Source organism: Ixodes scapularis, unplaced genomic scaffold (genome assembly GCF_016920785.2).
Source record: "Ixodes scapularis isolate PalLabHiFi unplaced genomic scaffold, ASM1692078v2 PGA_scaffold4__175_contigs__length_147842914, whole genome shotgun sequence".
Taxonomy (NCBI): domain Eukaryota; kingdom Metazoa; phylum Arthropoda; class Arachnida; order Ixodida; family Ixodidae; genus Ixodes; species Ixodes scapularis.
Window position 1 is genome coordinate 119,460,533 of NW_024609879.1, and position 14,511 is coordinate 119,475,043.

The 14,511-nt window shown below is 46.4% G+C and overlaps 1 protein-coding gene across 2 annotated transcripts in view; it reads left to right on the plus strand.

Annotated features, from left to right (window-relative positions):
- The window catches only part of LOC8041439 (gamma-tubulin complex component 2), a 61,757-nt gene extending 49,643 nt beyond the window's left edge, over window positions 1-12,114 (plus strand). For both annotated transcript variants that reach the window (XM_029986332.4, XM_029986335.4), the window contains exons 19-23: window positions 2-72; window positions 892-1,057; window positions 1,800-1,940; window positions 4,586-4,803; window positions 9,223-12,114. In XM_029986332.4, the coding sequence (XP_029842192.2) occupies window positions 2-72; window positions 892-1,057; window positions 1,800-1,940; window positions 4,586-4,803; window positions 9,223-9,274 (648 nt within the window). In that variant the 3' untranslated portion in view covers window positions 9,275-12,114. The remainder of the gene's footprint in view (window position 1; window positions 73-891; window positions 1,058-1,799; window positions 1,941-4,585; window positions 4,804-9,222) is intronic.
- The last annotated feature ends 2,397 nt before the right edge of the window (window positions 12,115-14,511 follow it).

A 14,511-nucleotide genomic window follows, 5' to 3' on the forward strand; every position in this document is an offset into this window, starting at 1 on the left:
GAGCCTGGGCTGTTACCAAATGGTATTCAGATACCTGTTCTACTGCACACATGTGGAAAGGATGCTATCAAAGTGAGTGACTTTTATTTTTTAAGCTTGCCAGCATGTCTTGGCGATGCAGGTGATAATGTCATTGTTATTTCTCTGGTATTGTCCTTGGTGATGTAAGCTAGTGCATGTTTATTTGAAGTCGCCTAGACGCAAGTGTATCCTAGCTGCTACTTCCTTTGGTTGAATTTCTCTGTCCTTGCTGCAGCATTCTCGGCACTTTCTCTTTGCATATTTGCCAGAATAACTCTGGGGGAAGGAAACTAGCTACTGTGTGTTAGCACACCAAACCAGCTCAGTGCACTTAATAATAATAATAATGGTAATGATTTTTATTTGCACATTTTCTAGTATCTCCTGGCAGTGGTTTCCCGGGGATTGAACCCAGGAATCTTGGTTTGGATGCTCACACAATGCCGGCATGCTTTCGTGCATTCACCACTGTGTAACACACCTCAAAAGGCCCCGCCGGGTTCATCTGTTGTACTGCACGGGCCAGATTTCTCAGTGGCAGCAGAGAGTCTAGTTGCCGCATTTTAATATCCGACTGAAGACGTGCTTTCTAAATGCTTCCCAATTTCTGTCTTAACGCAGAGTGCATTTTAGAGCCGAGTTTCATGAGAAAAGCGACACGTTCTGCTCGACCGTTCGGCGCAAGGGCAGTGGCGACGACGATATTCTTTGCATACACAAATCTTCTGCGTACGCTATTCTAAAACTCTTCAATGACTGCGGTTGACACACTTTTCGTCGTTTACCGTACAACTGTGGTGAGGTTGTTGACGGTACTTCCGGAGAAGTTGCTGCACCCCTCACGGCTCTCTCTCCGGCACCTCCCGCCAGGGCATGGGTGCTGGACAAGCGCAGCAAGCGCCACGGCACGCCGTACCCCACGAGAGCCTTTGGGCTGCGCCAGCGCATGGTGGACTTCGTCAAGAACCTGCAGTACTTCATCACCGTCGAGGTCGTCGAACCTTCCTGGCACGTCTTCCAGGACAAGATGGGCAGGGTGAGCTCATTTCGTTTGCCAGACGTCTCGTTGCCTTGTTGTTTTTTTTTGTATTTTATGTGTCGCATAAATTGATGGAGCTTTTCTAAAATGTGGATTGTTTATTAACTGTACCCTTACTCCCAAAAATTTTTCCCCCTCTCCGTGCATACTCTATGGCAGGTCATGTCAGCACTGCTGGTTTCAATGTTGTTAGATATCGAGTCATGGTATTGCGTAATGTCGAATCGCGTGGCACCACGTGTCACTGTGCCGTGATGCCACATTGCATGACATCACGGTGTCATGTGACACTGTGCCACGTGACGCGATGTTGCATGACACTACAACTTGACGTCACGTCACTAGCCATGCCACGTGACCCTGGGTCACACGACACTATGACCATGTCGCGTGGCATCAAGTCACACGCTCCCGCGACATCACAGCTTGACACGTTGACCATGTCGCGTGACGTCTAATGCATTCGAAGCAAATTTGAAAAATATTTTTTCATTAGAAGATTTTTGAGAAGGTTGCTGCCTATTTCTTAGTTTGCCAGAGCGACTAATGATGGAATTAAGGCCCGTAATGTTTCACTGCTTGTTTGACTGGATTACTAGTTTACGAGGATTCTGAAGAGCAATCTGCCTTTGACCTATGATATCTGCGAGTGTTTTGTTTCTATTCACAGGTCTGTTGTAGTGTAACTGGGAATAAACCAGTCTTCCTCGGGTTTGAGTTTGACGGTGCGGGTTTGCAGGTGCAGACGATTGACGAAGTGCTTCAGCTCCACACGGAGCTGACGGACTCCTTCATGAGCCTGTGCATGCTGTCCAATTACCCGGTCTTCAAGGTCATCTACGGCATCCTTGGGCTGTGCCTCGACTTCGCCTCCTTCATAGTGAGTGGCCGCCCAGAGACCGTTGGTCACTAGTTTACTCGATCGAATCTTTACTTGGATCAACAAGATTTATTTTGACATGATGAGGAAGTGCAGTGGAGAGTTGGAATAAAGATAAGAGAGCAGCTGAGAAACGAAATTTGGCAGAGCCGAAATTCAAACTCCGGATCTCCTTACTGCTGGTAATAAGGTAACGAAAAGCTTAAAACCCAGCTCTTCCGAATTTTGTCCTTTACTTGCTTTCTTATTTTTAGTCCCATTTATCAGAATGGTTCGTTCATCTGCATACTTCGATTGATGCAACAAAGATGCAGGCATGGTGGGGAAAACTTTAGTGATGCTTACAATACTGGTATGGCCATTTGAGACACTGTTCGGGTCGAGGACCTGGAGTAGTAAAGCGTTTTGCCTGAGCAAACTGACTTTTTTATAGTGCCGTACTCTCGTAAATAACTTGAAGAGTTAATCTGTGGAAAAGCTTTAAGGTTCCACCGATTACTCTTCAGCTGCTGGTAATTGCAGAATAATCATTAAGGGAAATGAACCGGAACAAAGTTGTCACTTCCAGGTTCCATTCATGCTACAGCCCCTGTAGACTCGCATTAATTCAAACTCCAGGAAGCTACGAATTTGGTTTGAATTAGCATGCGGGACGAGTAGGGGGCTCTGAGATCTGGTAGTAACTCAAGAGCTGGGGATGTCATGGATGAAACGTTTCATGTAGCCGCTCAACGTCTATACAGGAGACGGCACTGCGGTCAAATGCGTATATAATCGCGTTAAACTTTGCATGCATTGGCTCAACGTTTATAGACGAGAGGGCACTGCGGTCAGATGCTCAAATGCGTATATAACCACGTTCCATACCACACATTCTCTTTCAGACATGGACCGTTGACTTAAGCGGTGGAGATGCGTTCCCACGAGCCTTTCGGGTTGCGTTTCGACTTCATTATTACTGTTTTATGTTCGGTGAAATGCAGAGCCAGTGGTTCTTCTAGTGGATCAGCTTGGATCCGCTAGAAGCCGTGCACCAGGGCTTCTAGCGGATCCAAGCACACTGGGAGAGCGGAAGGAAAGGAAACAAGGTGCACAAGCGCTTGGAATGACGACAAAGAGGGCGGTGCAGCCGACGCGGGTCGCACAGCGGCAAATTTTTGAGAAATTTTTATTACCTACCTGAGAGTCTACTGATTTTGAAAATGGTGCCTATTGAATGATAACTAATCTACTGAATAGACCTATTGCTAAATTACCCAAGCATCAAGGAGAATGCTGGGAATGATGTTTCAAGTGCCTTACGTGCGCCGGCCCCTGCAGCAGTAACTGTTCTAAAGCAAAAGCCTAAAACAAATGGCATCTTGCACACACGTTCGTGAACGCTTTATTTTGGTTATTTGCTTTGAATCTTTTATTCAGGGGAGGCGTGTATGAAGGTCACGTGCAAATAGCTAGTCACGTGCAAATAGTGGATTTTGAAGTCGAAGCGAGGAGTGGTTTTAGCCAAATATTTTCAAATCGAGTTTTGAATAGTTTTTCTAAGCCTTCTGCTACTGTTGCTCCACGCTTGGATGAAAACTAAGCTAAACTCGTGGAAGTTGTTCCTAAGCTTCCACATGTCCATTTATAGGCTAATTTTAATTTTATATTTATAAACTGTCACCTCAGAAAGCCCTGCCTTGGTATGGCAAGTAAACTATGAATTTGGCATGAAATTAAGCCTATAGAGATGGCCAGCTATACCTAATTGAGTGGATTTACAATTCTTGCTATACCCAACTATTCTTTCTTCAATTTCGGATTTAAAAGTGAAAAAAGTAATACTCACAAATAATGAATGCAGGTTGTCAGGGTGTCGTACCTAAGATGCGTACTCTTGCATAACAGCCACAGCTTAATTTTTAGCATTTTACTGTAGAGTAGTTATCAACACCCACAAAGTTTCCGTTTCTTTCTAAATGCACCAGGCATGTGCAAACACCATCCCGCTTTCAAAAGTGTGCTTTTCTCCAAGCACGCAATTGCAATATCCCTACTTCTCCAAGTGTTGATCGCGGCCGGTTACCCAGCTAAGGGCACTTCTTACCGAGTACCGGTGCGCTGTGGAGAAGCAACATTTTCGGAAGCGAGCTCCGCAGGCGGTGCTTCTCCGCAGTACACCGGTGCACGATAAGAAGCACACTCAACGGGGTAACTCGCCACGACCAAAACTTGGAAAAATATGAACATCGCAGTTCATCTTGAAGCGAATATCGAGTAGTGTGTTATTCGGAACTACTATTTGAAATCGAATATTTGCCTAACACTAAAATGCACATATAAGTTGCATCGTCTTATAAAGAGCACCGACGGAAGTTTCGTAAAAAAAATGTTACTTGTACACCAGAAAATGTGGTAAACACTTTGGTTAGAATATAGTCAGTTCGGTGTGACGTTAGTAAATATTATTCGTTTCTGCCTCTTTAAATTGATAAATACATGAGTTGTTTACAAAAGGTGCCGGAAGGCAGTTCCACTCGATTCCTTAGTGCAGAAAGTTTCGAGAACTTCTCTTCTAAGGAGTCTAAAGGGGGAGCTCACATTTGGGAGTGGGGCGTGTTTTGGGGGAGTGGGGCGTCAGCTCGCCTTCTCCTTTTGGCCCACAGCAGAAGCAGGCGTCGGAGTGTGAAGCGGCCAAGAGCCAGCTCGGGTACATAGCCGAAGACGAAGACAGCGCAAGGCCCGAGACACCCTTCGACAGGAAGATTGTGGAGGTCGAGGAGTCGTTCAACACCTCGCTGTCGACGCTCAAGGAGGGCATCCGTCAGGGATTGGGCGGAGATCGATCGGGCCGTGGGAACAGCTTGGTGGAGATGCTGCACAGGTGACTGACCTCCACTCTCCTCCTAAAATATATATATATATATACTGTATTTACTTGCATATTGAACACACTTTTTTTCCCTCGAAAAATTGACGCGGGGTAAAAGTTCTGCATTTACACACTTTGTGCAAATGTCATATTAGGTGCCAATATGACACAGCAAGGTACTGTGGCACGTCTCCACTGATGGAGGTGCACCCATGGCTGGCCGGGAGCGTGCCACAGTAACCATGCTTTATAAACTGCGAACCTTTTTAGGGCGCTTTCAGCGTTCCTTTTGTCGAAGGAAAAGCACCCTACGAAGCTCACTCGGCACGGAGAGAAACACGACCATTCTTAGGCCTAACCACTTTCACGATTTCACTGTTCGAAAGTGGACCTCATACGACGGCGTTTGTTGACATCAGGGCATTCGATAGGCGAAGAATGTCCGGGGTTGGGCGATTCTTAGTCAAGTGTGTGCGCCTCTCGATTTCATGGTTGATCACTTCCGCAACTACACACTTGCAGCCATTACGAGAGCAGCTTGGCTTAGCTCGACTTGGCCTGACCGCTTGGTAGCAAAAGAAAATTGGCTTGGTGGCTAGCTAAATTGGATGCGATTCGAGACTTGTGCAGTGATGGAAGTGCTGCGCCAATTGCGCCAAATTGCTCCAAGGACGCAATCCTGCTACATGTAGCGCCAAATTGTCATTTTACCAAAGAATTGCGCCATGCCCGCGCCGAGAGGAGATGTAGCAATAAGAGATAAAAATTGAAGTATTATCAGAGCGCGTGGCGGTACCGCGGTATTTTGCGCGCCGCAACTGTTACGCAAACCGAAACTGCGAGGGCGCATTATCATCATCATCATTGAAAAGAACAACGTTAGCAACATCTGAGACCAAAGCCGCAGAGGGTAAGCGAAGAACCGTCCCACTAAGCAGCCTATTTAAAAAAAAAAAAAAAAAAAAAAAAAAAAGGCCGAGTTTGTGGATGTTTTTAATGTTGGCCCGCCCTGTTCCCGTGGGCTAGCTACCAGCGAAGTCAAAGCTAGCGCGAGCCCAATGCTCTATGCATTCCTGACTCGCGCGTGGGCTCGTGCAGTGTGTGCACCGTTACGGGCTCCATGCGCGCGCTTGTAGCTTCGGCTGCGCTCGCACCGAAGCTGAAACGAAGTATAGACCGACACGCTGTTTACAAACAAGCCCGCGTTTGCCCACACCAGGTGTGGGCACTGCGCACGCGCAGAAACGGAATTCGAGTGAAGTGAAGCGTCTGCGCATGCGCCGTGCCGTCGACAGCGCCACCGCAGCTGCATGACGTCAGGGACGCGTGTTGGTTTATAGTTGAGTTGCACCAAACTCTGGATGTAGTGCTGGTAAAGCCTCACCGTGCTTTTCGAAGCACAAAGCACTGCGCGACTCGCGCGACTGCGGTGTCTGCTCCGCGGGTGTCGCTTCTCTGCAGCGCGTCGGTGCATGCCAAGGAGCGCACTCAACGGGTTAACTCGCCGTGATCCGATCGTGACTTCGCCAGCACATCGAAAATGAATCGGAATTTTTGAAGCGAATATCAGATACCGCGATATTTGAAGCTGCTGCCCGAAAGACAACTCTAATGTGAACTAAAACATTCCACAACAGTGAGGGTCGTTAGATGCTGCTGCAGATACCTTAAAAGAAGTGCAGGCTGATAAAACTAAATATCCTGTACCAGCAGAACTCAGTGTGACATATTTAATTGTATTTTTTTTTCTGATGCGCAGATAAACATTATTTTAAAAAAAATGTTTTTTTTTGTGTTTACTTTGTTGAATTTTATATATCCTATCTTAAAAAGGCGACAGGCGCTGTGTTCCAATAATAGAGATGGGCTTTATATAGCGATGCAGCATTATTTCATTTTCAAGTAATATGCCAACATATGCCGGACCCTGCTCCAAAAGGGCCACTACCTGCTCCAAAACAACATTTCGCCTGCTACAAGGCCTGCTCCAAAAGGTCAAATGACACTTCCATCACTGCTTGTGGATCCAAAAATTTGAGGTGCGTTTATTATGGGAAAGGGAAAAAGGAAAGGCAAAATGTTGGTACCCGTCTTGGGAGTGCGTTCATTATGCGAGTAAATACGGTATTCTTTTTTTTTTTTAATTTTTAGTGGAGGTGTATTTTTTGTATTCTTTGTACTTGTAATTAAATACATTTTTGTTTCTTTATTTAGTATTTGTATTTTTATACATTTTTGGGGAGTATTTTTCTTAATCACGGGGGCATTAATACTCTATGATATTGGCTTCATTGTTGCGACCTGGCCTCGCTTCGTATACGCCTTCTCTTTTCTCTCTGGGTGTCGGAATTAAGTTCCTAGTTGACATTGAGTTTGTGCAGAAGCTTGGTAGTAAAGCAGGTCGGAAGGGAGAGCTTATTTGCAAGCATGGGAGAATTAACCTAGACGAATGTGCTGCTGCCTCCTGATTTCTTGGAACAGCTGTTTTACAGATGGCTACAAATTGAAAAAAAGCCTATACTCGTTTTCACCGCAAGAAAAGAAGTAAGTTTAGCAACTTTGTTTGTACGCCGCACAAAGTGGTTCTTATGAGATTTGGCTGTCGGAGGAAGAAGAGATGCTTTTGGCATTTGAAACGTGCATGCCTTGATAAGATAAGCATATATAATCTACAAATGCACATACAATAAACTTTCGTTAATTCTACCATGATGGGACTTTGAAATTGGGTCGAATTATTCGAATGATTGAATTAAAAGAAGGACAGAAAACGGTCAAAATTAAACTTTCTTTTATCGTCCAAAGTACTCACGGATGACCTGCCGCCGTCCGCGTTTAAAACACGTGTCCAAAAGCATACTTCGGAGAGCAGCGTAACTAAACATCACGTCTCCAAAATATTGCGCACTACCAAAAAAAAAACACAAAAAAATAAGTTGTGAGCCGACTTTGGTGCCAGGCAGCCAGACCGTCAACAACAAAAAAAGGAAACAAGAATTTGCGTCTCTTGGCACACAAGATGGACTGCACGCGACGCTACAGAAAAGTGCTTTGAGAGCGCGCGCTGAGAAAGCTTTACGAGTCAACTTTGCCGCCGGGCGGGCAGACCGTCAACGACAGAGAAAAAAAAAACACAAAAGAAAAAGAACTCATGCTTTTTGGCGCTCAAGATGGACCGCACACAATGCTACAGAAAATGCGAGAGCACGCGCTGTCTTCACTCCCGACCACGTGCTATGTTCTCCGCGCTACTCCACGCCAGATTGGTTGCACTGGCTTGTGTCATTCGCTACGGTCCATCCAACAGTGTAGAGGGAGCAGACGCATATTTGCGTGCGTTCGGCTTTGCAGCAAAAGGCCCGCGTTTCGCCGTACGTTGGTGGCTTTTCTGCCGTAGTGCCGTGCAATGTGAGCCCGCGTGCATTCGCTCCGGGCGAATTATCCTATGCAGATTCTTCCTGAGTTCGAACTATTAAACTTTTCCTCCCATAAAAATGTATAGGCGCTCGCCGGGACTTTTGAATACGATTGAATTAAACGAAAAGTCGAAAAACCGAGGTCGAACTAACGAAAGTTTACTGTACGTATATATTAATTCTCTACATAAAGAGGGAAATTGGTAAAGCTCTGCGAAAAGCCAGACTCTCGGACGTAGAACTACGTCTTTCTCTACACTTGGAAGGGGGTGCAAAGTTGGGAAGTCGACATCATGAAAACTTGGTCACCAAAGTGACGTCACGCGTGTCAAAATAAATCTGAAGTTATTTTGATTGCTGAAATAACAAAACAAGAACTTGCGAGCTCTCTTGCGTCACAACGCTCTGTTTGCATCGTGGTACACTAATGACGTGGCAAACGCGCTATCGCGTCTACCACGGAGGTGCCGACGGCTCCTTTCATCCGTGTGTGCTTCTTCCCGAAAAAACTCCATATAATGCGTTTGAAGTGGCCCAGTAGCACGCCCAGGTTTTTTCCGTTGAATTATTTGGCTCATAATTCCACATATGCGACTCGGAGACGCCAGTGCGGGAATCTGCAAAATTGCTTCTACGGTACTCCGAGCCTCGGGCATTCATTTCTGGCGCACCCGCCATCGTCATGCGGCACACGTCCGCGGACATATCTCCAGCTGCAGCAAGCAACGCATATGGGACGAGTGGACGTGGCATGGCCTTTCTCATATCACCCCCTCTCGTTTCTTGTGCACCCCACATGTAGTTCTACCGATATTTATGCAGCGTAGTACACCTTTGCGCCGACCAATTTTTTGCCACAGCCCTTGAGGTGAAAACGAGTGTGGAAGCGCTTTACTTGGAAAATATCTCGGGTGGGGGGGGTTTGTGCACTTGTAAACCGGTGCACCACACTGGACGTGGTGAATGATAGAAACGCGGCCGACAACTCACTTGGCGATTTTTCTTTTTTTCCCAGGATCGACTTCAACGAGTTCTACTCGACGAGCCGATCCTCCGGTACTCTCTGAGCCTTCTGCACTTCTGTACTCTGCACCGATCTTGAGTGAAAAAGTGTGCCAGCTGCAAGTAGCCATACTCTGAGGGTATGTCACGACGCATCGGACCGCGTCGACCGCTCCGCCGTGTAGCGCTTCAACTCGACGCGGTTAAACAATGTCTGAACTTCGAGTGCTTCTACACAAAGGAGACACTGGACGTGAATTGAGGAAGTGGCGTGCATGCCAATGTTTTTCGTTGCCTTGGGCCAGGGGCTGGGCATTCAAAAGACGCGTCCCGTCGTTCTCACTCTTGTCGGCAACTAGAGCGACTCGACTCTTAGGTAATTATTTTCCAAGTGAATGAGCGTGAAGGAATGCTATAGCTACTCCAGAATTTTAAAGGGACATCTGGAGCATCCAGAGTGCTCAGACGCCGAGTGCAGCAATGTTCAAGCGCTCGGATGCCGTCGTGTGCTCTGGCAGTGGAATCTCGCTCAAACTTGCCAAGTGTTTTGGCGGCACGACAGAGTCTAAATCGAAGTGCTCTAAGCCTCGAGTAGAGCGCGACACGAGCGCCCCGGGCGTGACGCAGCCTCGTCAACCGTGCTACGAGAGTGCCAATGCTACTAACGGCCTCCTGACCTCGCAGGCCGAGGTTGGAACGGTGACCATTCGTTTCTGTTTTAATTGCTGCCCGTCTGTGTTTGTTGTCTCGCTACTTACCGCGGTCGTTGCAGGAACGGGTGTCTGCCGTCGGTGCGGCATTACGTTCCGGTTTTGTTTGTGCGTACCCCTCTTCGGGTTGTCAGTCGGTGCATCGCTCAAACGTGTCTACCGTGCAAAGCTGCAAAATCGCGTTGTCCGGCCCGGCGCGGGTGGGCCGAGCACTGCGTCGCAGGACGAGGAAAGAAAGGACGTCGACACTTAAAACCCGTTCTTTATCGCTTTGCCAAGATAGTGCCACTACGGTCGCTTACAGCCTGACGAATGCAGGGCATGGCTGACTCTGTCTGTGGTTTGTTCTTTGGCATCCTTACCGGCCGGTGCCACCGTGTCGTTGGTTCAGAAGCAATGGCTAGATGCACAAGGCTCGCCGAGCCCCGCGTTCCTCAGGGCGTCGGCGACAATGCCCATTTCATCCTGGACTGTATGTTTTAGTTGTCGTGCACCGGCACAGTTGTTACGATGGGGTTCGAGTGTTGAGAACGTGTAGAGGCTGTCGCAGTATTCAGCGTCTCCATCGAGCTGGGTTTGAAGGGGCGCCGAAGCAATGTTTGCATTTTGAGACTGGCTCACACATTTCCATTTGAGTGTGCGCAGGTGCACGACACTCCTTCATCACGATGAGAGAACAGATTGGCACGCCAGCGACCTCTGCCGGGTAGTCCTGGAACTGATTTTGATCCGTGTGTAACGAGATCAAAGGTTTTTGCAGTATTTGCAAGACAAAATTTGTGCACTAAGAGATTAGTTGCTTGTATCTTTGTCAGAATTATTTCAAGCTTGCGGTAAAGGATTGACGCGTAAAAAAATTATAAAAATATGCACGCAAGTCGGAATCATTCCAGCGCTATGCGATAGGTGGCGCGTGTGTATTCCCTCGCCATAATGCAGAGAGCGAGTCAACTGCTTCTTGCTCGGGTGTTTCGGTGACGTCGAAACGACTCCAAGCTCCGATTAACTTTGATTGAAAAGATAGTGGGTAGACCTCAGCGCTAGATGCCTTGGAGTCTACCCTCTATCTTTTTCAATTGGCCAATAAGAGCTCGGCATTCTGACATCATCGCAACCCCCGTGCAAGAAGCAGACGCACTTGCGCTCCGCATAGTTGCGAGGGAACTCGGACGCACTCGAGCGTGCCGAGGTGCAGATCTGCAAACCGGCCTTCAACGTCCAATCGCAACACTCGGTGTGAGGTCCCGCAACCATAACTTCGAGATGCGGTGGACTGTTGGGTCCTTGGAGATCTGTTTGCATTAGAGTTGGCACTTGTCTGTCACATTTCAACATCCTGTTGGCTTTTTTGTTATTTCTTTTAAGGTACAGTGTTACTATGTATTAGCTCGAGTTCCTTGCTTTCGAACATGACTCATTTGCACACACACTTGTGCAGTATGATACCAACCAAAGCTACTTGAGCTTTTGCTTCGGTTCATGTAGAGGCAACGCCAAATATGCCACCTTTTGTGGGGCGTTACGTAAGTCAGTGCAGCTTCCAACACAGGTGTTCCTAAATAACTTGATGGGCTGACGGTTGGTGGTGCCATTACTGCATTATTGCCAACTGCATATCACTTAGCATGCAACGCTTACAAAACTGATATCACGAGTCCCTGTCTCCACTTAGCCTTTGATTTGCATGCGTCCCCATGCAAATGAGACGCTAGATGAAGCCACGTGCTCACAGCATTATCTTCGACAGCATAGTACCTAAGTTTATTTATTTTGCCTACACATGGTTGCTTGTTCTTTGTATGTCCCTTATGCTTTTGTATCTTGAGTCACTGATTTAACTTGATGCCTGTGTTTACGACAGGGCACGTAAATGACGCCACACAATAGTAGGCGAGCAGTTTTTTAGTTTTTTTAGACTAGTTTATTATATTGGGTTCAAGTAAAGCCAAAGAGATTGCTTCAGCATCTCACTTCTTCAGCCAGTTTCGATCTGGTATTGTCTTTTTTATGACGAATGGATTTAGTATTGCTCTTAGACCCCTCAGGTCACAAAGATGTGCCATGTACAGTTTCTGTTGCTGCATTCATTGAACCATGTTAACCGTGCGTAAAAGCGGTGTGTTCTAAGCGGTGTATTACAGTGGCTGAAATGACTGACATTTCGTGTTGTTGAATAATAAAAGATAAGTCCTATATATGCTCGGACATTCGTCTGGACCAGTCCAACGCCTCAAGCGTACCTCAAAAACGTGATTTACGCACACCATCGCGCTCGATGGTATACTGTTTTTACCTTACAATGTACCGCAATGGACGCTACAAGCTACACGAGGCAATCTGTAGCTTGTAGCACGTCTAGTAACTTTGCGCTCCCCGCGTTGCTCCGGAAGAACACATGACACCAATACACCGTTTTCGAAATTGAGAAATGATGCGTAGATTATGCGCAGCTGTCATTAGTTGGTCTTGTCGCTTCTAACGTGAAACCTGCGATCAGTTCAGAGTCTGCGATGAAGGCACGGACACAGCACTCGAGTGGAATGTGTTTCAATTCTAGTGCATTCCGAATGCTGACAAAGCGCTCGTGTCCCATGCATGCTCGCAGGGCGGGACCAACCAATGGCGGCCGCACATAATCTATGCGTTATTCGGAAAGGGCCTATTGATCCCTGTGGCTCGTGGCATCCTTTGCGGTCCGTTGTAAGGCGAAACAAAGAATAGCTAGTGCGCATGCAGACTTGTACGTAGCTTAACAAAAGAAAGGGCAGTCGCCTTCATCTTTGAAGTCCTCTAATGTATGGAATACAGTATTTATGGAGCGACTGTTTCGGTTTGTTTGGAAGCCATTAAGCAGTAGTTTCGGCAGTGAAGAACCTTTATTGTTTATCAATTTTCCTGCTATATTTAGCGGGAAAAGGGAATTGGTCTTTAGGTCATGTGATGTCAGTCTTCCCGCTAGATTTGACGGGGATGACGTCATTACTCTGCTCTCTTTAGCCAGAAAACTGAATTGTTTAGGTCGTGTGACGTTGATTTCTTGCTCTAAATTTAGTGGGAAAACTGAATTCAAATAAATCCCGTGACATCAAGTGACAAGTCCCTGCTTAATTTAGTGGAGAAACTGAGTTGATGTATTTGCCTCGAGACCGAACCGTGTTGCCATTGTGCAGCCGAAATTGGAAACATGCGAAAGCGGGGATAGCGCCGTGCATCGTCTGCTGCCGGTGCAGATTCAGAAGCATGGATCTGGGCTATGCAAGCCCCTTTTCCGACCGAGCTAGACCCTCCTCATTAAATGTTTGATTTTTTTGTCATCTTTTTTCCTTGCTAAAGGTTCTGTTGTATCGTTTCCCACACGTGGAAATTCAGCGAAGCTAGAAATACTAAGTTGGATGCTTCCATATTCTTAGTGCTGTGTCCCGTCCCAGCCCCCTGCCCCAGCACCCATCGTACGACCCCACTCGCCCCTTATCCCACATTCAGCCCCCATCATCTTTGAAAGCTTGTACATGTCTGTTTTTGTCCCTCTGTTTGTTTTGTGCTTTCTTACTGTTACATTAGTGCTGTGGATTGTACAACCTTTGGTCCTACATATTTTTTTTATCTCGCACAATCCACAGCTTTTATAAAACATTGAATATTGAGGCGAGCTGGGGATTCATTAACAAATTAACTCGACTGATTGCCACCCTTTAATAGACTAATCAATCAATAAACCAGTTAATTGATTATTCTACAGTCATATTACATGAAATTCGTTAAACTACACGTTTTTTTACTATTTTTAGTATGTCATAAATGGCATATTGCGTTCCCATTTTAAACTTCTTGTTGTGACACGCCTAGAGAAATTTAAACACTGGAAGCCTTTTAAAGTGAAGTAATTCTTAAGTTTATATTTAAACAGTATAATCATTCTCTATGACAATCGCAAGGATGCTGAAGTGGTTTACCGTGCAAGCTTGTGTCCTAAAAGAAATATGCCGTAAATATTAAAGCAGGCATTGTTTTTTACTTTTTTCTGACTTTCTCAAGCACAAGATTCTTATTAAACTGCAAAAAAAAAATAATAATATTGCAATTAGAGCATTATTTGAATAATCTGAGGGTTAATCGATGAACTTCCCAGTCCGCATATCCGTTAGGTGAGGGCGGAGGGTAATCGGAAGGTCTCAAGAAGGTCGCTAGCCCTCATCAGTAAAAGAGTGTCGCTGCGGCCGATGCTGTCCGTGTCACGGTGCGAGTCGTTTGTTGGAGTTTCACAGTCAACTCGGTTCAAATAGAATATTATTTAGCCATAAATTTATACACTCCGTGCGGGAACTATAAAGGGCGCTTTGAAAAACGCGCGCAGCGCCGCTAGCGGAGGAGCTGGCGTTCGACCGCGAGGCGCGTTCAGCAGCCTGCGGCGCCTTTTCGCATGCCAAGCTGTGGCGGCGGAAGCGCGCACGGACGAAACTTTTGCTTTTTGAGCCGATACGTTGAGGGTGACGTTGCATGAATGCTGGGGCAGACCTAACAAAGGCATTTAGCTGTTCTACTCTTCTTATATATTGAGTTTTAGTCGTTATTAGGGGTAATTTCTCTAGTTG